This window comes from Mastacembelus armatus, chromosome 2, assembly GCF_900324485.2.
Source record: "Mastacembelus armatus chromosome 2, fMasArm1.2, whole genome shotgun sequence".
Classification (NCBI taxonomy): domain Eukaryota; kingdom Metazoa; phylum Chordata; class Actinopteri; order Synbranchiformes; family Mastacembelidae; genus Mastacembelus; species Mastacembelus armatus.
The window spans coordinates 7,007,599-7,032,521 of record NC_046634.1 but is presented as its reverse complement, the minus strand read 5'-3'; the positions used below and the strand labels follow the sequence as shown (position 1 = coordinate 7,032,521).

Below are 24,923 nucleotides of genomic sequence, written 5' to 3'. Positions count from 1 at the left end.
CAGTTAACTGCAGCCAGTGTAGCAGGTCTGGTTGTTTCCCTGAAAAGTCCATAAGTGGAAGTTAGTGTGGACTGAGTGCACGTGTGGGTTAGTGTGTGTATTATGTAGAAAGTAGTGAATAAGTGATTTTAGACACAGCACAGTTGCATGAAGCCATTTTTTCAACGTGCACCAGCCGTGTGGTCAGATGTTCTGTCGGTTTTCCTTCTAGTGCAGCTACAAACTTCAGTGTTAGTGCATATTTGAGATTCCACAGCAATGAAAGCGCCGTTAACAGCTTTTTTCCCGTATGTGTGTACACATAAATTATAGTTCTCATGCCGAGACAATGGGGGGCTGGAGGGAAACAGGAGGTGGAGCCTTTTTTACTGACAGTCTGGATGTTCAGGGTTTATCCAGCAGGCCACCTGCTTTCTCAGCAATAAGGAAACCATCACCAGCGCAGAGGGACGTCCACTTAACGGAGTGTAAAGAGGATTTTTAGGCTGGATTTTGGGGCAGAAAATCTTTATATGTCTGGAGACATTGGGCCTAAAGCATACACATGCTACATGTGCATGTTTGTACAAATTAGATGATTAATTGCTGTATTTTGTGAAATACAGGTTTATCTGCACGTAATACCTGGACCTCACAGTATATCCTGTCCTGGCTGCAAGGTGCTTAAAGAAAACACCTTTGGTCAATGAAATGGGATTTGTGAAAGTGCCATCTGGACACAAGAGCAGAAGCTGTGTCTGATCCTCTGTCAGACAGCCACTCTGAGGTCAGGATCTGGGATCAAACAGAGCTGAGGAGGGAGAGCAGAGGTGGGGGGACAGGACAGACTAAAGCCCTCTAAACAGACACACAACAGATCAAAAACCAAGATTGATTACATTTTGTGGCAGCACGCAAAACACAAGCATTTATTGTTTCCGTATATGGTTGTACTAGAGGAGGAAACTGACACTGGATTGATTCAAACAGATGAAATCCATTTAAATGGAAAAGCTGCAAATGCCCTCATTTTGGCTGGCTGAATTTAAAACAAACTGAGGGAAAGTGCAGCCTAGAAAAAGTTGCTAAAAATATCCCAGACACTGAGCTGCTGTAGCTCAAGGTTAAGATTCAGCCTTTAAATGAAAGTTGTTTTTGTCTTTTCATTGTGTGGGTCTCACTGTTGTGTTATTTCCTGCACCATGTTTGTAATAATGTCTCCTGTGAGCCAGAAAATGATACTAAGATCTACATGTTGTCATTTATGCACCAATTCTCCAATTAAATAAAAATCAAATATAAATAAAATATACCATATTATTTTTGGAGACAACATTGGAGTTAACTAATTACCTCAGAAAAATATACTTAAAGGGGGAAAGTACTCACTTCATTGATGTAACTCATTAGTTTCCACCATTGCCTACAACATAACACGAACAAACCCTATTGACGACTCGTTTTAATGCGGTTTTAAACACAGATAAACACGTGTTTCAAGCTTTCACGTGACGACGCCAAACACGAATGCGCGCTCCCGTTTACGCGTCCTCGCTAAAGTTGTGCGGGTGCACGCGCGGCCAGGGGGCTCGGCCGCACGTAACCAATGAGAGGTCCGGAAAATCAGCTTTATTTGACAATGTACAACACGTTGAGCGGCCAACCTACAGTCCGACCTTCAGCCCAAACTTTTAGAGTCTTTGGAAGAAGAAAAGATTGAAATTATTATATTGATGACTGGAATTCAAAATAATTGAAAGTCATAAATAGATTTCTAGATTAAGTGAGTCAAAGTCAACCAGTCTGGTTTGTATGTAAAAAGAAAACCAAACACTCCAATAGTTTTTTTTGTTTTCAACATTTTATTTGAGGTGCAACTGTCTAGTGCAATTGTAACGTCACATTTGTGATGAGCTGAGGAACATGCACAAAACAACATACTTCTGCTAGGCATTTCCTTTTTTTTAACCAAGTGTCTGTCTCTCATGTTCAGGTGCTCCAGTTTCAACACAGACTCGAAACACTTGGCTGTACAAAAGACAAAACAAAAAAAAAAAAAAAACATCGCCATCTTATTTAGAAAAAATAAACAACTACACACGTCCCCAAACACTAAAACAGTTCAGGTCATTTGAGCGAGTGAGTTTTTTTTTTTTTTAAGTGACGGCAGAGAAGAGTTTACATAAAGTCTGAGACCGTGTGTCACTGCAGGAGAGACAGCGTTTTAGTGTCGAGGTCTATAATCCTCTTCTGGCCCCACCCTGAGTAATGACATCACAGGTAGTTAAAACCTGGTGAAACCATAGATATATATACAAATATATGACTAAAACAACTAAAAACACTTTTATATATGTACCTATGGTTAGAAACCAGGCACTTGGCAGAGTTTTAATTCTCTCTTTTTTTTTTTAATCTGTACAAAATTCACATCCTATAAACAGTCATGTCCTATTTATTCACCTCTTATTTTTACAGACCATTAGGACAGCAATTACATCAACAAGAGCAAAAACAAACAATAATCCTAAATCTTCACCAGCCTCCCCAACAGAAGTGAATTCCCTGCATTAACGTCCAACAGTCGTTCCAAGAAGAGGGAGGGTACGTTCAGGGCGGGATGGCAATGTGAACATTGAGGTGCAACTAATATATGTTTTATTTTATTTATAAGACCTCCCAACCCAGAAATTTGAGCGTGATGTCATCTTCAGATGCTGTGAGGACAGAGAACCAGAAAAAAGTGAGCTGGATTATCTGCCCCCAATTCAGCTGGGTCATGTGAATCTTTAAAGTTCATCCTGTGTCCAGATCATCTGAGAAAGTGCACGTGGAAAAAGAAAATGAAAACGAGGAATATGCGCAGACATTGCTGAATTGTGGTGGGGCAGGGAGTAGGTTGATGGCACATTTCACACAGGTCACACTGTGAGGGATTTGACAGCACTAAGAAAGGAAGCACCCTTCCCTGATTGGCCAAGTCCTGTGTTAGCTCCTCCCTCTTCTGGGGGCCTCGAACAATGGCGGCTGCTGTTTCAGCTCCGTCCTTACTCTCATCATCATCACCACGACCAGCACGACAATGACGATTGTCTGAAGCAGGTAATAGACACAAAGCAGACACGCACTGACTGGAGCAACTCCAAAGTGTTTAAGTTACACATAAAAAAAAAAAAAAAAAAAAAAAAAAAGAGTAGTTTTCTGGTTAAGTTGAAGTGTGTGGCATAGTCGGTCTTGATGCTAGAGTCAGTTCACAGTATGGTGATCCACCTCTTCTTCCCCTCATCCTCAGAGGGCTCTCCAGCATGCAGGTTCTGTGTTACGCAGATGAGCCAGAGCTCTGTGTGGAGGGAAGGACTTGTGTGGATCCACCTGGGACCGAGACCGCAGGCTGGGTGCTGCTGGTCGGGGAGCCGCTGGCCTGGACCTGCGCCTGGAACTGAGCCATCTGCTCGGGGCTGGCCAGGGTCTTCAGCAGGTTGTTCTCCTGCTCCAGCTGAGTGTTGCGCTCGATCAGCTCTTTGATCTGCTCCTTCAGGACTTCCACCTCCTCGCGCACGGCGTACATTAGATGGCTCTTCACCAGGTCCTGAGGAGCAGGGAGGGAGAGCAAGAAATGGTTAGATCAATAATTCACATTCCCTCCTCCATGTTTCCTGTGAGGCAGCCTGAACCAGACTCCTCATGACACAACAAACACAATCCACTTCCACATGCACCTTCAGTTTTCAAAGTTAAATCACACTAGAACTGAACCCATTAAGTTACCAAGAACAAGTGAACAATCTCCACATTTTTTGATAATTTTTTTCATGCTGTGGTTTGTGGTTTCAGTTCATCAAATGTGAAAATTACTTGCTTTTCTCTTATTTATACATCACCAGTCAGACAAAATGAGCATCCCAGGGCTCTTTTCCATCATTTTCTAATATTAATAGACAATAAATATGAAGATAAATCAAATATTAGTTCGTCAGGTCCATGTTTTACTTTTTAAATCTACTCTGTATATCAAACTCCACTGAAGGTTTCAGAAGCATGTGAGCAACACAAAACGAGGAAATGTGTGACAGCACGGTGCATGTCACGCTGTCTGACTGGAGGAAGTCATGACACGTAAACACCACATGAATTCCTCGACAAAGCTTAAAATAAAAAGGGAAATGTGCTGCTCTCCTGAGCAGGATGCCTGCATAGTTGGGGATTTGCGTTTAATGAGCATCCCCTTCTCTGTGGACCTGCCTCCTCCTCCTCCTCCGCCTCCTCCTCTTCGCTGCCACGGGAACAAAATGTTCCTGCACCGGAGTAGGAGGAGCCAATCACAGGCGGAGTTATTTATACCGAGCCAGGGGAGGCTGCCGCTCGCCTGGCAACACGGGGCACAGAGGCAGACAGACCGGGTTTATGTATAAGAAATATTAAAAAAGCAAGCCAGAGGCAGGGGAGATAGGGTGTGAACCTAGGACTGCCAGAGGTCATCAGTCCAAACCCTGACAGAGCTCCGGTTCACCCGAGCTGCAGGTGCACATATGCACATATGCACATATGCACCTGCAGCTTCACCCCAACTACAAACCCCCCTTGTGTGCAGCAAAGCACCGTTTCATTCCGCTCGATTCTCACTTTAACAGCCGCACAGCATCGTATTGCAGTAACAATTTCACAGGCTGTCAAAATAAAAGCAGATATCGCGGTGTGTGGTTGCATAACACCCGAGGCAGCACATACATGTAGAGCATGACACGGGCCTATTTCCAAGCAGGGTGCGGGTAGTGACTAAAAACAGCAGCTTACCATCGCCTGTTCAATCTTGTTGTCGATGGCCACCACACTTGCACCCGAGGAGCTGGAAGACAGAAAGAAAAGGGGGGTTGGTGGTTAGAGCTGAGAAAACGTCTCCATCAAGGTTGTCTTTTATGGCGGAGACGTGACTGGCATTTGCGTTTCATTACAGAACCACATGAAAAATAGGCAGCGCCTGAGCTATCATGTCATGAAGGTGTCATCAGGGGGGGAAAGAATGAAATCATAAGAAATCTGAATATGTGTGTGTGTAGCAAAGCGAGAAAAAAAGGAGGTTTCGACTTAAAGGAAGGAGAATGAGCGAGGCAGCGTTTGGTTTGCTGGTTTTAAGAAGCGCTAAATAAGCAGCGCAAAGCCTGCGGACTTTACCTATTGTCAAGCCTCAATGATGCGCTCTCCTTCCCAAGCACCGAAGACAGAAACGATATCGAGAAATTCCTCAGTTGACAAACACCAAGGTCCATCGCCACCGTGTAACACTGGGAATTCATGCTACCCCGTCCATGAAAACCCCCGCAGGAGACTCATCGGCTGTACAAACTGGACTCCAGCGGTAGAAAGGTAGAAAAACAGCGCATTATGAAGGATGGGATGCTGGGACTGCCGTGTCGCAGCCAGGACAGAGCACACAAAGACTGAAGCGGCAGGATGCAGCTCCACACACCGCTGCTCCCTCTCCGGATAATACATGCGGGGAAAAACAGCGCCAGCGGCCGCGCGATTGGTGGAGACAGGGGCTCATTAGCATAATGCAGACGAGAACCCGGCCCGGATTGGAGGAACAGCTCGCTCATTGGAATAATTTATTCAACATCTCTACCTGCTGCACCGTCCCCATCAAATGCCAACATACAACCGAAACACAAGAAAACATCGGTTTGATTTAGGTTGTGTCCGTTTCACCATCAAGTCAGGGGCTCATGTTCAAATGTGGCCTGCGCGGGAAATCTGAGCTCTTCTCTGCAATAATGTCTCCACCTAGGGTCACCTCCACACACAGCACTGCAAACTGTGACCTTACACAGGCTGCATGTGGTTTAACACAATCACAGGCTGACCCTGTCATAGAAGTGGATAAAGGCCGAGCTGAGCACTGTCCACAAACACCTACGGTCACAGTCCAGGGAGAACTAAAGGCAGACAGGGTTCAGAAGGGGGACTGGGCTACTTGGTCTCCTTTTGATCAGCTTGACTGACTGAAATGGAAACACACTGTGTTTCAGAGTAAAACGGGACTGACCCTCTGTCCTACATTAGTGGTGAGGCTTTACAAATTATTTGAGAACTGTGTCAGGTGTTTTTTCCCTCTGAAACAATGAGTCAATATGCAAAACATTTTCATGGTTGATCAGTAGCTATTTACTAATAATTAATAGCAGTTTTATTTTATTTCCAAACGTTTTTGGTTTCATCTACTCACAGCTAAAGGATACGGCGCATCCTTGTCATTTCTGGGGTTTTTTTTTGGGGGGTGGGCTCTGAAGACATCTGAAGACTCTATACTGGACTCTGGGAAATCATGATAAACAAGTTTTATAAGTTGAAGAAAATTGCCAGTTTAATCATTAAGGACTTAACCTGAACAGCTGATAAGATCAATATTTCATGGTTTATCAGGTTAGGTTCACTTTGATGGTGTGAATATGTGGAATATCACTATAACGACATATTTGTATGATGGTTTGGATAAACACACAACTGGGGTCAAGACTGAAACTAAAACAGTTCCTGCATGTGTTACTGCATCTGCTACAGTCAGGGTGTGGTTTTCTCTTCAGGCTCCTGACCTTACTGTTTTATCAGTACAGACTAACCAAACTCTACCTGCTGCTCATTCACACCTTTCACCAGCTTCAACACAACGAGGGGACACGTGCAAGAGCTTCAAAAAGAAACTGCGGCACGACGTTTGACCGTGCGTCACAAGCTGAGACACCTGTCCTGCTTTAAGCACCTGTGTGTTTTAGCTCTCTGTGCCTGGCACCAAGTTTAGTAAGTCAGACCGTGTGACAACGTGTCAAGACAAGACAAAAACCCTTTCACCTTCTCTGCATTTCACTTCCTCCAGCTCTGCCTGTGCATTTAGCTATACAGTCACAGGAACACTGACAGGGCTAAATGATTTTAGAGAACTAGAAAATAAAGACTTGCGTTTTTTTTTGTTTTTTTTTTCTTTCCCCAAAGCAGCAGCATGACGTGTATGCACTGTTGTAAACACCCCTTTCATCTGTTCATGCAAACATGTTGGAGACTAATCACAAAACATTCAAGAAGGTACAAACTAGAGGAAAATGTTTTTGCATGTTGGACAGACTATTATTAGATTTGGGAGCGTAAAGTCAGCCAGTAGGCTGATAACTGAGCAAAGGGAAGTAAATATGAGACGAGGACCTGGAACATGATGCTGAGCTTATAGTTAAAATTGCAGAGAAAAATTCAACAGAAAGCAGAAAACACGATTAGAGTGAACATCACACAGCCAAGAAGAACAACATGCATGTGCAGAAGCAAGAACACCGAGTCCTCAAACACACTGACAGCCTATCAGGGCAGCTGAGCTGGAGTTTCAACATGTTGAGGTCATTTACCATGATGCCTTGTTGCAGATGAAGGCACGCACCACAAGATGTTAAATTTTAAACTGCTGGTATTAAGTATCCTTGATAAATGATTTGACAACTGCACATCCTACTTGTATTTGTCTCCCTGACTGAGAATGTCGACCAGACAACATTTGACCACCTGAACGCTACTAGAAAACTTAAAACAATAATTAAATGCATACATGATGGCAAAGTCCCCTGCGGTCTTGCCATGTTTAAGCCCCAGTACGTCTCAGCCCACCACACCACCGCTGACCCTCTGACAATGTGACAACACACCAGCCATTATTACCTCTTCAGATGCTTCTCCAGCTCCCAGAAAAGCAGCTTTAGGGCCATGGGGTCCCCGCCCTGTGCTCCTCCTGCCCTGGCCAGCCCCTTCTCTCTCATTGAAGCTCTGAGGCTAAAAACACACACTCAACCTGAGCTGAGGGTCACCACACCTGCCCTATCAAAAACTCCACCAAACCTCCTCCATCCTCCTGACATGCACACTTTGGCCCTGACCCTCACTCCCCCTGTGGGAGAGCTTCACATAAGGGAGCCTGACCAACAGCAGAGACCAGGATGGTGCTGTGTAGGACTGGGATGGGAGTGAGTGAGTGAGCGCACACACGTGTGTGTGTGTGTGTGTGTGTGTGTGTGTGTGTGTAAAGGGAGCCCGAGTCACTGTGTTAAGTCCTTTTGATTTCACTCCTAAAAAGTTTGATATAGAATCTCAGAATGGGTGTGGAGTGAGGGGAAACAAGAGGGTGAGCAGCCATGGCTCCTCCTCTACTGTTGTTATGTAAAAGGTCGGTAGACATTAGGATGAGCCATCCAATAGGATGAGCTACTTTTGACCACTCATCCAGTTAAAACAGACACCTATAAGCCCCTCCCTTTGCTCCATCACATCTTTCCTGTTTGTTTCCTGCAACATGTCATCTCTGATGACCATAAACACAGGAGTGGTGCCCTACTCTGCAGCTTTTGGTGTCAATTTCTAGCAAAGAGTGGGTGGATTTGCAATGAAACTCTGAATATAATAAACATACATTCTTCACATTTCCTACTAGGACTGTGGCAGTTCCTGAAGTTATCTCACAGAGACTCTGTAGGCTGTACCAGGTCTTTAGCTCCCCTGTCACTTCTCATCAATTGATGCACACTGGACTCACACACTCTCACAGTATGGGTCTCCAATAGAACATGCCTCACGTGTACCTCCATGCCAAAAAAAAAAAAAAAAGGCTCCCACGCAGGCGCACACAGCCTACATTACAGCCTGAACAAAGACACCAAAACAAGATGGCTAAGCAAAATAAGGCTGATGCAAAATACAGAAAATACTGGAACTCAAAAGCAGAGGGGGGAAAAAAACAACATTATTAGTTGATAAGAGAAAGAGTAGAACAAAAGCAGAGAGGCGACCCCGGTCAAAGGCAACAAACAATTGTGGGGATCACAAAATGGCGACGGGTGCTCAGAGAGATGTTGGAGGGATTCGGCTCAATGCATGGAGTGAAATTATTAACCTCATTACGTTGAGGTCACATCATCTTTTCTTCCCTCAACAGTAGGTGAAGCGCTACAGTTGGACAGGATGGGAAAGAAAACTAATGGCTCAGATAAATGTTAAATGTTCAAAAATTGCCAACCTATATTTTCAAGATCTGCAAGTGCTTATTTCTTACTGTACGTCTGTACATTGTGTACTTGCAGATTTGGGGTCAGAGTGCGCATGCTCACCTAGAACAAAAGGCTCAAATCTGGCCTGAGGTCTGTCTACTTTTAGCCAATCACTGATAGCGTAACAGATTCGACCAGTGGCGAGACACCTTGATGTAATGACATCACAGACATCCCAGATGGGATGCTTTCATTTCATTATGTATCCAAGTTTATCCAAAGTGTCTGTCTGTGGCATGTACAAAGGGATGACCCACATATTACCAAAGCCATTATGTTAAAGCATAATGTACATTTTTACTACACTTAGACTTTACCATGAACTGGAGAACAACCTGTATACTATAAAAGCAGAGATATGTGGTAACAGTGACCAAGGCAACTACAACTGTTTTATAAGTAAAACCAAATTCTTAAAATCTCCCTTCAGTCTTTAACACACTAGTGAGGTCAGGTCAACATCAACAAGGCCTCACCCATGCTAGTTATTTCAATTTCATTATCTATCTTCAAAATGCTCACTGGACAAATCTGAACAGGATAGTGGTGGTGGTGTATAACTTTGCCACACCCTGTGGAGCTTACATAAGGGCGGATGTGTAGATGCAGTGTGCCAGCCGATGATGTGGAGGGAACAAAACAAACAGATGGTGCTCACATTGCCCACGTAGTTAAAAATACAAAGCAGTTTTAGGTTCTTTTCTTCAGAAGTGGGTTAAAGTGCTAAATTCTGCACTGGGTTTGCTTGCACAGTAAACCTCACACAATCTTACTTTCGAGAGAGATTCAAAGAAATTAAAAAAAAAAAAATCTGAACAGTAGCCTTAAGAGGTGTAAAGGTGTACAGACTCAGCAAGATGGACTTTTTTAAATCCACACATTAAGAATTGAGAAATAAAGAGAAATGCCTAAACATGTAGTGGAAGAGATCTTTAAGTTTGAGTAACACGACATCCTAGGAAAGTGGAAAAAAACAAACAAACAAACAAACAAAAAAAAAACCTACATGCCTTCTAATGTATTTGCTGCACAGTTATGGTCCAAATCCCTTCGCCTCCTTCTCTCATCCTTTTGCCTCCCATTATCCACGCTCTCTCTCACTAAAGCATCCAGCTGAGTCTAAGTAGTGCTTCCGCCTCACTTTATTGTGTGGTCTGAGTAAAAGCAGATCATACTCAAACTGCAGTGTGTGGTCCTGAAAAGATCCACATCTGCCACCTCTCTAACATATATGAATAGGGCAACATGGAGCAGGTGGAGGTGTGACTAGGAACAACATTCATAATAGCATTCTCCACCTTAACACAACTGGAAGATAGTCACTCATTTAAAGGCAAAACGGTACATCACAAATCCCGTCCCAAATCTCTCCCAAAATATGTTTCTTTCTTTCTCCTTGCATCCTCTACTTTTCTCTGTTTGCAGGGCTGTGATTCATCTGCCTCCTCCTTCCTCATCACTTCTCCTCAAGCACTTGGGAGATGTGAGCTTGTGTGTGTGTGTGTGTGTGTGTGTGTGTGTGTGTGTGTGTGTGTGTGTGTGTGTGTGTGTGTGTGTGTGTGTGTGCGCATGAGTATGCAGACTGGCAGAATCCGGTTTAGGAGCCTTTCAATGCTAACATTTACACAACAGAGGAACACGGCCGACCGTTCAAGAACAACCCTGCTGTGTACGTGCACACATACATGCACAAATGCACATTAAATTAAACGAAGAAACTGTCTTCACTGTCCTAATTAAAAAAATATGTTATTAATAAAAATAAGATCACAGTAAAAAGGTTTGCTGAATTATGAAATTAATTGTGAACATGCAATGTACAACCATGTTTCCATTTTCATGTTACTGATGAAGCATAGCAAGGCAGCAACCCACAAACAACCTTCTACTCATTTGCAAGTACAATCACAACTTAACTGTTGGTCAAACACAGACAAAACAAAGAGCAGCAACGCCCCAAAACTCACGCAGCCCTGGTGGCATCACAGAGCTTCAGGGCACCCGCTCTTCAGAGCGTGAGTAAATCGGTCTTTGCCATGCACGCAATGCCTTACATAACCAGGCTCTGAGCCATAAGGGCCACAGAGAAAAGAGAGAAAGGAGACAGGGAAGGAGACTCTGACTGAGTTACATCTCTGCTTGTTTAGTAACAGTGCAGACATGACTTGTTCTTCTCAATACTCTCACAGTTTCCCCATCCACTCTGAAAAACAATTAAAATAACAGGTCGCTGTTTCTGCTTTGGCATTTACTAAGGAATATGAGACAGATGATAATAAACAGAAACCAAGGCATCCCAGAGAGGAGACCGTCAACTGCCTTTATGATTATTTTATCACTATTTCTGAAAGCCCATTTGACACACAGTCCAAAACCCTCACACAATGATTGCAGTCAGTTTTGAGGCAACTCTGCTTCAAAAGAAAAATTTACCAGAACAGTTACCAATTCATTTTACTGTCAAACTAACTAACCGATCGACTGACCTATCGATTCAGCTCTAACTATGCATGTAAACACAGAGAAAGGAAGAAATGAGGAGACAGCATGCGTGGATTCTTAAATAACAAAATACTGGAGCTTAAAGGATTAAACCACATCTTGCTAAAACCAATAGACATCTCCTTTCCTGTTTCTTTGTTTCCTTTTCTGGCGAAAAGGCTCTTCACATGTGTATTAGTAGTGGTAATTGGTTTGTGTGGGAAATTTACACATAAAGCAGGGATCCAACAGCCCTCTACTCTAATCTAAGTATTACACAATCAAAAATTACACAACCCTATGACAAACCGACAACATAAAACGTCATAGGAAGTTGTGCTCCCGACCTGCAGTTACATGGATCTACACACTGTTTTTACATATGGAGGACTTGTTGTCACTGTAAACACAGTTAACACATTAACGGTGAGGATCATCCCAGCAGCAGTTGAGAAACTTTGCTCAAGGCTCTCTGCAGTGCGCAGGCTCCATGCAGTGATCAGAGTGTGTTTTCACAGCACGACAGCTCAAGGCTCTAACGCTAAACAATCAGAACTGGCTTTACATGGAATTATTATTTCTCTTCACAAGAAGTGTCTCTTTTGGGGTGAAAAAAATATTTTTCTTTGACTCGTGGTGGTGTACTCATGTTACTGTGTAAGAGTCTGAAATTTTCCTTAAGAACTGATCCAAATAAAGACCAAAGAGCCTGAAAGCAAAGGCTAACTGATTAATCATTGAAATTATTTTACAGTTATGGTAAGTTGAAGCAAAGATTTTGAAGACAATTCCTCATGCTCTGGTAAAATAGAATGGGAAATTTCCTCTACTTTGTGGGACTTCATAGGTGAAATGATAGCTCAAGAAAATTATTGGAAGAACAGATTAATTATTTGCACGCCTATGCAGGAGTATCTACCCAGATAAAGACACCATCACTGCCTGCATTATGAGTATCCTATTGCTGAACTAGACCTATGACCTCCTTGTGGAGGAAGTGTTACAAAAACATATTTCAACAAATGCATCGCATTTCATTCATTTCCTTCTAAGCTCCCAGAGCCAGGCCTGATACACATCTGGAGACCACTGACAGACACTTAAGTGAAGTTTCTTTGCTATTTTGTAATGGTAACAGACCATGATGGTGACAGTTTGCACCTTCCTGTAGAAACATAGCTGGCTACTAGTAATCAGTTAAACTTGTGTAGCATGTGTGGCTTAATGAAAACCAGGTACAGGACCACTCCCTGGTCTCTTACATCACTGCCTTCATAGGAAAATTTAAACAGGACACACTCTAGTATCAAACACAGAAAAAAATATTATACAATTTCTACAGTCAGTGCTTCTGGGTCCTTCTCCTTTCTGCTAATGTTTACCCCTCAGTCTAACAGCCTGAAAGAAAAAACTGTTTTGCACATGTGCAAAGTGTCACGCACAAACCACAAACCACACTGACGGCTGAAGTCATAAATGCATGCTTCTACTGAGAAAAGCAGAATGACACATATACATCATGGCCTGTGACTTTCCAAGAATCTGCAGTTCCATAAGATAGTACAAGGCCAGCAAACATGACACCCGTCTAGTTGGCTCTGCACACCCCCATGGATGGGGTATCCATGCTGCCTAAAACTGAAGGTGTCAGAGCTAGATAAGGTCGTTATCAGGCGGCAGATCTTTACACATATCACAATTCACTTAAGTCTGACCACTATCATGACAGCTCATCCTTTAAAACGGTTCATATTTAACAAGCAGCAGAGTGATCGATTATAGAAAATAACAGCAGCTCTACTCATAATATTATGGGAGTCAGAAAGCCATAGAGCAAATGTATCCCCACAAAAGATATGACACTGTACAATTTACAAGTATTCAGAATGATATACTAAACATTTCCACTGTATGTATGTGTGTATATACATACACATATATATATATACATACATATGCACACACACACACACACACACACACACTACAATAAACCAACATTACAACTGCACAGAAATGATTTTACCTATTGTCTGATGATAAAGTTCATGTCTGAGAGGAGGCTGAGAGGATTTCTGAAACAACACTGCCACCTTGTGGAGCAGCAGTGCATAGACAAGAGACGGTTGGATGGTGAAAGTCTTCACGCTCTGCTGAATCATGATTTGGTGTCACCCTTAATTTACAGGAAGTGAATTAACAATCTTCAGGTGTGATTAACCAATGCCAACAGATGCCACTCAATAAATCACAAGCACTATTAAAGTTGTTTCACTAAGAGACTGTTCAACGTCCAATAAAAAAAAGTCCACACAGGAAAAACACTGCAAACAGGAACCTACTGACTGTGCTTAGACAAGTTTACAATTCAAATATGCAGTTTTAAATGGTGTTCACAGGCAGGAAACACCTTGACACTGAACTTTTATATGTAACTGCAGCACATTAAAGGTGGAGAACACAAAATGTGCACAAGCACATGTTTCCAAACCAAGATAACTACCCCAAGGATTACAGTGATGAGACTGCAATATTCCAGTTTAACTTTAAAAGAACCTTTTAAAATGACATCATGGGAAAACTGTGGTATTTATTTCATATGATTCAGCATCTATTTAGACTTTAGCCTTCTGAACTCCTGTTTTTCCTTCCAATGTCTACAATATTTAATTTAAAACCTTGTTAAAACTCAGTTTTTACAGCATAAAACACTGAGGATTAGGTACCTAACATTCTTATCTTGGGGTGTGTTCATATGAGCAATGGTTCACAAATGTCTGGAATTAGATCTAAGTCATGACTAAGATTGTTCATACTAGAGACTGAGGTGGAATAGTTAGTGCCTCAAGTTAAACTTCAAGTCATGAAAAAAAAAAACAAAAGCAACTTTCCTTTTACAGTAGCTTCAAGCACTGGCCCATATTTGGTCTTGGGGAGTTGCTCTATCTTGTAAAAAGCTCCATGTGAATGGTGAGCCAATTCCAAACAGGCGTGTCCATTTTAACAAATTATAAATCATGAATCAAAGCCGGTATAACTACAATGCTCGACAGGCTGCTTATTATAACCTAGAGACTGAAGCACCAAACAAAACATCAGCTTTTAACAAGTGCCAAAACAAACCAAAGCACCTCAAAATGACAAGCATGTTCTTTAACCTTTATCTTACTGTGAGACACACAAAGAAGCCAATCTGATCAGTTAATAACCAGCCTGGGATGTCATGAGTTTTAATCCATACATGTTGCTATATCAATATAGTTTTTTTTTTTTTAACAACCTAATGTAGTTTGCCAGACACACCAGAAGAAGAAGTCTTCTCATACAAATACCCATGGCAGACTTGTTGACTCAAGGCTTCATTTTGAATTCATGGTGAAAACCATGGTTATGTTAAACACTGGTTATGTTGAAACTTCTGGTGAACATGTTTATTTACTCCAATGCAAATATAATACAAAAACACTTCAAATGTCAGCAGGCTGTAAATTTTAAACTGTCAAGGTACGGTGCGTGCAAGCATTATATAAAAAAAATAAAAAATAAATACTAGATTGCACCACTAACTTTTATGGTTCCAAAGGATGAGGTTATATGACTAAATTTCCTTAGAAAATGAATTAAATGACATTTCATATAAAGGATCTTTGACATTTAGTTGGCTCTGAAATCTATATTCCTTCTGGATGCTGTTCTCAAACAAATGAGCTCATAAATTTACTGCTGTATTATAGCCAACACCTGGATTTATGACATATCCTTAGATTCGAACAACTGAAGCAAAGAAAATTTTGCATGATAATTATTCCAAAATAAGTGCCAGCATCACAAAAGGCGCTGATCGCGCTCAAATCAACATAATCGGTGCAGTCTCGTGTAAAATGGCTTTATAGCCAAAATAGTATTATTCTGGGACAGTTTAAAGGGGATTTTACGAAGTGCATTTGCTGCTTACAAACAGGAGTAAACATTAACTTGCAGGGAAAGTCAAACCTCCTTGCACAAGTGTGTAGTAGGTGACACAAATGACAGCTGCTGAATATAGCGACTGAATATAGCCTATACTCACTGAAACTGTGAGTAAAGCTGCCTTTGTACTGTGAATCCAACACTTAAATTATACCTGCAGTGACTTGCAGGTTGAAATTCATCAAGGACCTCATAAAAGCTCTGAATAATATCATTGACCTTACTGCACTCTCACTGAAATCAGCCTCACTGACACATAGACAAACAGACAGCAAGCATGTTAAAAGCAACAAGTAGAATCCTGCAAAACAAAGACACACCCTGACATCACTCTTTTACAACATGACAGCAGCTATGCACACATTTCACACTTTTATGCTCGATTAGGCATTTTAACGACAGCTGTAAGACTGAAAAGAACCAAACTGGACACTAACAACCGGTAGTTACTAATGAACCTGAGAGAGGATACGGCTGATTTGTGCTGTATGTACGGTCATGGTGGATCCTTTGATCTAGGAGCTCAGTCAGGAAAAAAAAAAAATAAAGCATGTCAAGAACATTTAGAGTCCTTTGACTTGGTCTGTCATTTAAGGTGGACCAGATTACAACTGCAACAATATATTGATTAGCTGATCACCAGAAAATACATTTTTTAAATGATGTATTTTGACAATGAATGAATTACTCCAGTGATTTTTAAACAAAAAACTTCTCTGATACCTGAAATTTTGATCACTGTAATCAGAATAACAGTTTTAGACAAAAGTGACTATTAACTGGAGCCAAGCCAGCCCAGAATTGCAACATACACTCTGTTTTAATACAAAAAATATTCTGTGTTAACTTAACACCAGTGATAAATTGTTTATCTCCTTGTTTAAATGGCAGAAAAAAAGAATAATGCTTGTTAATGTGGGCAAACTCTGACTACTGATACAAGTGTTATTACTGGACACATTTACTAAAGACTAAAGGTGCCAAACTCTGTTTACATGTTTAGTTCCTGCTGGTCACTCTCATCAGTTAATACAGGACCTAATTTCTGATGCTTAGGAGGAAACCAGGTAGACTTCCTTATTGCAAGTGACTAAGCACTAAGCTTGGAGGAAACACTCTTAAAAGAGGAGACTGCAGTAGTGTCAGAGAAAAGGGGACGTGAATAATTTGGTCAACGGACATGACGCCCTGAGGTCTGTAAAGTACAGGGAGCCAGAGAGAAAGAGGTGACAGAGACAGATAAGCAGAGACCATAACACAGAAGTAAAGCAGTGACAGTAACACAAACACAAAGCCAGATCGCAGCCTGAGAAGACCAGGACTATAAACAAAGCAGATACACACACACACTCCAAGGCTGCCTGCTAATGAAGGACAGTAGCTGATTCATGGCAAGAAAACAAGTCATCAAATGGATGGAAATATGGACACACATTTAGAGGGGAGAATACAGAGGCCATGCAAACCACACACACCCTAACAGCCATGACACAATGCCATGAATTGCTTACAAAAGCCTGCACACAGAATACTGTCCAGCTCTGTCTGCAGTTTAATATGACTGGCTGTGTCAACATTAAGGCTCCATCTCCCTATTCTTTGAGCTCAGGACAACTGTAAATACATAAACTCTTAGCTTTAGCTTGCCTTTAACCTGCTGCACTGAGCATTGAATTAGATGTTTACTTGTTTGCTCTAAAAACTACTCAAATCGTTTTCTCCATTTTAATTCTGAATGCATGTGTTTGTTTGTTTTTTAGATTTGGATGAAATACTTAAGATAGCTTATTGCTTGCATATGTTGTTAACCTCTACACAGACCCACAGTATTCAACAAAGAGTAATTTGGGGTTCTTGGGTGAGGCTGACTGTACTCAACTGAACTTCCTTCATACCCTACAGGCATTACTGTTGTACTCACAACATGAATCTCCTGCATAACCAGAACACAGGACAGTACAATGGTAATATTAGATTGCTGCCACAACAGTGCTCCATTTCTATGTAGCCTGAGTTTCAGATTTATACAACAGAACTCCTGATCCGGTCTCATCCCTCCAGCACAGACCGAAATTTTCCACTGCAACTTCATATGGATGAAGAGGTTTTTTCCACAGCATCAACTCTCTTTAGCCCATCTGTGTCTTTTAAGAAACTATCTACAACTGAAACAACCACATAAATAAACCATTGCTCAATTTGCTTGGTGTGGTACCAGAGCCCCTATGTCTAATAAAAGACTAAACCAAAAAGAAGAATGTGAAAGGGAGCTACAAAGTCTGAATGAGAAAGAAAGTATAGCGTGAGGCAGTACAAACAGGAAAAAACAACCTTACTAATAAAAGACTCCTGAGTTAATGGAGGTGGATAGTAAGGGGTCAACCTAAGTAGAGCAGAGTCATCAGCTCCCAGTGACTCTGCAGCTGCACTTCTCTTCCAGCCAGTGACATTTTTTATAATAGCCATGTCCAGTGAGCTATTTTTCCACCTAGTGTCTTCTGAAGCCTGACAGAGTGACATCAGGGGACAGTGAACTTCTAGATCTAACCCAGACAAAACCAGGTGCAGAATGCTGTTATAAGCAAAGATGCAGTTAGCTTTCAGATAGCATTAGCGATGAGATATTGTTAAACATGCCTGGCTCTTTCAGTGATACATGCCTGAAATCAACATGTTTCAATATCACCACCAAAGAAAAAAATAGCTGCAGCCTGAACTACAATGAGTCAAGAATAATATGAATTTTTCATCTGAAAACAGAATTTAAACATTAGAATCAACAGCACAACTTGGTGGTTCTCACCTGTCCTCCTCTCCTTCAGCATTTTGAGTCTGGAGTCCTGCAGCTGCAGCAGCCATGAAAGCACTGGCCTCAGCTGACATCCCCACATGGGCAAGTTTTCCAACAGCACTGCCGACCTCTGGTGCCCCCTCTACACCCACTACCACCCCAAGCCTGGGGAGACCCAGCAGGCTTTGATGCTGGAGCAGAAGCTTCTGGGCATCCTCCAGCTGGGATGGTTTTATGGAGCTTCCACTTCCAGGGACCTGGGTGATGGTTGCACTAGGAGTGAGGATGGGCTGTAGGTCAGCTTTCAGTGCAGTCAGAGGCATGTAAGGGGTCCCATGGGGAGGTGGTACTGGGACAGTGGCAGTGGAATGAGGCTGAACTTGTGGCTGTGCATGAGGCTGGGGTTGAGCTGGGAGTGTCTGTGGCTGTCCTGCTGCGAAGGAGGCTTGAGCAGCTGTGGCTCCTTGACCTTGAGGGGGTAGCTGGTGAGTAATGGCGACCGGTTGCTGTGCTGTGACCCCTGGCACGGGTGTTATGGTAACTCCTGTTGTAACATGGGGCAGCGGTGGCTGGACCTGGGTCTGGAAAGGAGCTGTGGGCTGAATGAAGTCTGGCTGTCGGACACCTCCTGGGGGCATGACCCCTGCATGGAGCTGAGGTGCAGGGTATCCTCCGTGGGGTTGAGTGTGGTGCGGATCCACAGCATACGGCAACTGTTGGGGTACTAGAGGGGGAGGCTGACTTAGACCAGCCTGTGAGGTTACCTGTGGTGTTGCTGTGGGAAGTGTGACAGGAGCCACCACTTTCGGCATGTGTGTCACACCAACAACTTCCTGGGGTGAAACATAGGTCAAAGGAGTGGTTTGGGCCAGTGCCTGTGGTGGGCTCTGCATGGTTTGTGGACTAGTGAAGTCCTGGCTTGGGTGCTGATAGGGCTGCAGCGTGTGAGGTGGTTGTACAGCAGGGATGGCTGGACTAATCCCAGCATTACCTGGCTCAGTATCTGCAGCAACTTCTGTGCCTTTTCCTGCCTCAGATGTAGTTGGATGAGGAATCTCCTTTTCATAATACTCCGTACATGTCCATCTTCCTTTACGGAATGGCTCAGAGTTAGTATCTAATTTGACCACCCTAAAACGAGAGGCAGTAGCTGTTTGAGCTTGGTTATGTTGGATTTGAGTGTTAGGGGCAGCAGTGAAGGGGGCTGTTCCTCCTCCAACAGAAGCTACTGGCCCACTCACACTAGTGTTGTCAAAAGGTGCAGCGACTGCAACAGCAGTGACAGCAGACACCACAGAAATGTTTACACTGCTTTGCTGATGTGGATCAGAGACTGTCCCACCAACAATAGGAACTAATGGCTGGGTTGTCCCACCTGTAGCTTTATTGGTATCCAACACTGGTAGCCTCTGGGACTGGCTAGTGCCAGCCTTGGATGTCATAGCTGGACTGGAAGTAGCCAGGGGAGCAACAGGAAGAGCTGGCAATGAGGGGTCACACCCTCCCATGCTGTCAGAGCGATGATGGTGTGACTGGCTGTGCTGCTGAGAATAAAAATGGTGATGGATGGTCCCATTTACCATAGAGGCCTGCTGCTGAGACCCCTGAGGAATTGAATGAGGATGAAGAGGCTCATTGGGGGACACAATCCCAGGTGTGTCTACCCCATGAAGACTGTTCAACGTCTCGTCAGAAGAGCTTCTCTCAGGCAAACCTGTATCTGTGGCCCGGGACACAGAAACATCCAATATATCAGAGGAGGAGAGGTCTTCTGTATGTGACTCATCCATATCATCATAGCTCTCAGTGTCATCTGCTAAACTGTTGTTACCGCTCACATTGATCTGAGCTGAAGTGACACTTGTTATCTGGAAACCACTCTTCTTCTTCACCTGAGCTCCAGCCATTTGGGACTGGGGCTGGTGATGGAGTCCAGGAGAAGAGGATCCAGCCTGGGTTGGATTATCATCAACCGTGCTGACTACACTGCCACCGGTTCCAGAGGAGACAGACGCACCGCTGCTACCCCTCCTGTAGTGGAAGGCCGTTTTCCTGCTGCCGGCCCCAGGCGGGTCTCCAGAAAAGTCCTGCTGGTGCATCTTCGCGGATGAGGAGTTACTAAAGGCCAAGAAGTGGCAGATGGTTGTTTATCTACTAGCTAACACAAATGCTCGTTAGCTGGGTCAGCTACAGTACCGCGATACTAACGAGCCATAACGTTAAGTGAGTCAGATGATTTATGTCCTTTAAAAAAAGAATAAGCTAAATGTTCTGATCTGGAGTTAAACAGAAAGGCTAGCTTACAAGCAAGCTCCCGCTTCTTAACTCAACTACCGACACAACTTCAAAAAAAGATTTAAAAAAAACACTTTATTCAACGAAGTAAATAAAGTGAAAAATGCGAAATTCAGCTAGCCTTTGGTTAGCTTAGCAGCAATTAGCCACGCTCTCCAAGAACTTGATGTTCCTTTTCATTAATAATTACTGTAATCTGCGGATGTCAGTATCACAGCCAAGCACACACAAACAAATCTAACCCCGAACAGTTTAGGTGCAGTCAGCTGGTCTTCAAATTAAACGCTTCGTAGCTGCTCCGTGTATGTCGCAGGAAGGCAGTCGTCAGACCTATTCCTCTGCCAGACGTCGAGTCTCCCTTCTCCCGAAACAAAGATGAACTTAGCGAAGAAAAAGCTCCACCTGATGTCAACAGACAACGCTGTCTAAATAATATCCGTCTTTGTAGTGGTAAAAAGTGCTCGATAAGTCCATCTCGGGGTGTCTTACTGAGCCCGTGTTTGCTGTATCATGCCGGTGAACAGTAGCAGCTAACGGGCTGTCAGTCTGACCAGGGAGGAGGAATGCAAACAGTGCCACTGCGCATGCGCGTCTGTGTTCTATTTCTTTCGACTAGTGTTACATTCAAGCTCACTTGGAATGTCAGACTTTACAGAATCCAAATACTTAGATATGTGGATTTTTTTTTCCTTGTGAAGATCGATTTGTTCATATAAATCGTTTTCCATACCTGAAAACAATGCATTTGGCAATTAATTTAGTTTTAGTTTTCTAAGTATGGGTCTGTTGAACCAATGTCTCTGCCAAGAAGGTCCGTTTTCCAATATTTTGTTTTTAACATTAGAGCTCGCTATTTTGTAAGTGCAGTTATATCGAAGCTGTACAAACTAAACACTAGCCATTCACAGTCGTGTTCTGAGTACAGGTATTTTTCCTCTTAATTCATAGAAGTTACTGATTAACTTATAAGAAATCAAATATTTATTTAATAGTTGCTTCTATACACTGAAATCCTAAACTTGGGTCTGATGCTGCATCTTGGAAGAGTTGCAGTCTCTTTTTTTAATATACATATAACTTTTTGATGTCAACCAATCATTGCTGACAAATCATGCAGAACAAGTCCTAACACAAAGATAAAGGTGAACCACCTTATCATATAGGACCAGCCTGTTTTACTTGTATGTCGAGAGGCTAGAGGTTCTTTACAAATTACTTTTCAGATCTGACATCGCAATAATCAGTCGGTTTTTGTTCTGCCTGTTTGTCTTTGTGACTCCCTTCTGGCGAAAGATTTTAAGGTTAAGATATAGCATCCAGCAACAGATTGACTGATGTGCTGAGTGATGGAAAGGGGCTGTGAGAGCACCTGTAGGGGAGGGCAAGCTTTGGGAAAATTCCACTCTAGAATCTGATTCCAAATGTTGTGTAATGTTGAAACCACATAAAGTAAATACAGAGATCAAAGTCATGCTTTCGGTAACGCCTACACCTGAACGTCTACACTGGTGATATTTTTTTTTTACATTAAAGAGGAAACATAGTAAAAATAACTTGCGCCCAACGTGGGGCTCGAACCCACGACCCTGAGATTAAGAGTCTCATGCTCTACCGACTGAGCTAGCCGGGCTTGCAAACATACGTCTTCGGTGTGTTCTTATCATGTTCTAGAACACAAATATCTACATTCATTCAGGTCAATATTAATATTAATAATACTCACTTATGCTTTTTAAACAGCAGGGGTTGTAGACAAAAGTGTGGTCTGTTCTGTCGGTGGCACCAACCATTATAGGAGTCGACTCTAGGGGCGCTGTTATGTGGCCTGTGTGGCCCGGACCGGACCACTGGCCTCTGTGGTCTGTGGCCACTGTTGGCTAAAAAGTAGTAAAAACCTCTCACAGATCGGCTTTATTTAGATTTTCACTGAGCTGGTCACAAACGCAAAAAGGCGATTAGAAATGTTACAAATACAGCATGACGACCAGCAAATACATAATGGCTCCTGACATGCATTTTATATCAGTTCAAATATACACATTCAGAATCACGTAATAGCATTATCAGTGGTTATAGCATTAACAGTGGTTATATCATTAACAGTGGTTATATCATTGTAGTGTCTGCCGTCGAGCTCTGTCTCCAGACGCTATCTTGTTTTGGCTGCTTTTGGTCCAAAACACTATAACTGTTTGGAAATAAAATCTTACTAATTTCACTTATAAATATTGGGAAATAAATTTACATATTTACTTCTTTCATTTATAATATCATTACTCTCATAAACGTTTATACATTGTTACAACGAGTTGTAAGACCAAATTGTGAGGAGATCAAGGGTTACAAACCTTGGCCCGCTGTGTGAAGAAGCAATCAGATGTGAAGGAATCTAACACACACACTTACACATACACTTACCTCACACATATACCCACATGTACACTACAACACACACGCACACACATACACAGGTGCTTACACATATACTCACCCACATAAGTAGTTTAGGAGAATGACTAACTAAAATACTGTATTTACATGTGTGTTGTGCAATGCCATAGAAATGCAAGAGAATTAAGAATGTTTTGTAGGATGAGGAGCAGCTCTGGACAAGAAGATAAGAAGAGGAGGATGGCAAAGTGCTGAGGGGTTGGGACCAACCCAGGGCACCAACAAGGGAAGGTGAAAGTCTAAACCAAAGCCCTCCCCACCTGTAGTCAACCAATGAGATGTGATTTTTGGCAACCTTATAATGTCATGTTTGTCCTTTGTTCATCATCTTTCTTCCTGTGAAGTTGGTTACAGCTAACTGCTTGCAGACTGTGATTTTCTGATCAGGAAGTGGGTCCTTGTACAAGCTTTGGAATTTCAATTAAATACTTTTGAGATCAATTAAACTCTCCTCCACTAATTCAGATAAACAAACACGCTGACATTTTCTAATACAATTATTGTCAGCCAACCAGCTGCACTACCTTTTAGCCTACAGTGGCTTTAAAATCACTTCAACCCATCACTATACCATCCACATTACAACTTTCGTCATATAACAATGAATGAATGAATGAATGAAAAGCAAGAAAGCATGTGAAAATACTGTGTAATATAGCTACTATTGAGGTCGGTGCCACTCAGACAGCGGAACAGCGCAGCACATGTTAAACTTACATAATAATAAAATGCATTTCTCTAATACCTTCTGACGTGCTCGTGAATAAAAACAGATACATAAGTAAGACTAGATCTGACTCTCTCTTGAATTTGGGGTATCTGCTTACTTCTGTGACCTAAAGAGACACACACTTCCAGATGAGACATTAAATTTTCTTTGTGATTCACATACAACGCGACCTGATTTGATAACAATAAACAGCCTGACAGAATGGATTGTTTGTGTGTTATTTCATTCAATAGAAAGCGATATAGAGCTATAGATCCTAGCTATATGCAGAGAAAGGTTACTCAGAAGTTTGTTGAATAACAAAAAAAAAAAAAAAAATCTGCCCCGTGTGAGGCTCGAACTCACGACCTTCAGATTATGAGACTGACGCGCTGCCTACTGCGCCAACGAGGCTCTGCCCACAAGAAGACAGGAAGTCCTTATATAGACATCAGTAATCACATAGATTCCAATAATTTGATTGGTTAACACTCGTTTAGTTTGGTAGGACAAGTTCCGCTGTTTCTAAACGTTTTCGTTTTCTAGCTCAAAAGAATCGGAAAACAGGGCAGTCAGGCAGTCAGGACTCATCTGAAACGTATAACGTTACCGTTACAAAGCATTTCAACAAACCTGCTCAAAGGATAATTTTTCAGTGTCTGGTGGCGCCAACATATTTGCGCTAATATCGTTAACATTAGCAACATCCACGTGACAGCCAGCCAAAATATTAGCAGGACGATTTCTTGTGCAAAATCTCGTAAAATAACACAGATAACTTAGCTTAGACTTTCTTCCGCCATTCTCCTCAGGATAATGCTGGATGACACAGCAAACATGACAAAAAAAGTTATGGCACTCAATAGGTCTTAGCAAAAATAGCATCTGTCGATAAACTGTCCTTACTTAATCTAAAAAAAACAAGGCATTGAGAATCTCTTTCCAGTCTGCCGTTTCAGGAATTTCACAGTTAACGTTAGCATGTTGAAGCTAAAGCTAATAGCATCGCCAGGGACTTCCTGGTAAAATAAAGGTTTAAATAAAAAATAAATAAAATTCCCCAATGAGGAGGAATCGAGCAGCCAATGACTTTGCTGGCCCCGCAGCCTTTTGTTTGATTGGCAGACAAAAAAAATGGCTGAAAAATGGCATTGTCATTGCCATTGTCACT

General features: G+C 42.4%; 1 protein-coding gene and 2 non-coding genes across 5 annotated transcripts; all 3 read right to left on the bottom strand.

The window, feature by feature from the left end:
- Positions 1 to 1,822: 1,822 nt before the first annotated feature.
- LOC113127566 (TSC22 domain family protein 1) lies at positions 1,823 to 21,150 on the bottom strand. 3 transcript variants are annotated; one of them, XM_026302257.1, is made up of 4 exons: positions 20,835 to 21,150; positions 18,310 to 20,415; positions 4,774 to 4,825; positions 1,823 to 3,568 (listed from the first exon to the last, which is right to left on the bottom strand). In XM_026302257.1, exons 2-4 carry the CDS (start codon positions 20,394 to 20,396, stop codon positions 3,299 to 3,301), a joined length of 2,409 nt encoding a protein of 802 aa, XP_026158042.1. In that variant the 5' UTR covers positions 20,397 to 20,415; positions 20,835 to 21,150; the 3' UTR covers positions 1,823 to 3,298. The 3 variants fall into 3 exon arrangements, with proteins under 3 accessions (XP_026158042.1, XP_026158041.1, XP_026158044.1); XM_026302256.1 differs by having other exon boundaries at positions 18,310 to 21,150; XM_026302259.2 differs by lacking the exons at positions 18,310 to 20,415; positions 20,835 to 21,150 and adding an exon at positions 5,152 to 5,525.
- Positions 21,151 to 22,149: 999 nt separating this feature from the next.
- Positions 22,150 to 22,222, bottom strand: trnak-cuu (transfer RNA lysine (anticodon CUU)). The gene has a single exon. It is a non-coding gene; the product is annotated as a tRNA-Lys (tRNA).
- Positions 22,223 to 24,093: 1,871 nt separating this feature from the next.
- On the bottom strand, positions 24,094 to 24,166 carry trnam-cau (transfer RNA methionine (anticodon CAU)). Its single transcript has one exon. It is a non-coding gene; the product is annotated as a tRNA-Met (tRNA).
- Positions 24,167 to 24,923: the final 757 nt, after the last annotated feature.

Coding starts and splice junctions, on each gene's coding strand:
- LOC113127566 (XM_026302256.1), bottom strand. CDS start 20,396: ATGCACCAGCAGGACTTTTCTGGAGACCCGCCTGGGGCCGGCAGCAGG. Junction 4,826..18,309: donor GCTGAAGGAGAGGAGGACAG/GTGAGAACCACC, acceptor TCTGTCTTCCAG/CTCCTCGGGTGCAAGTGTGG. Junction 3,569..4,773: donor ACAAGATTGAACAGGCGATG/GTAAGCTGCTGT, acceptor CCTGCTCCTCAG/GACCTGGTGAAGAGCCATCT.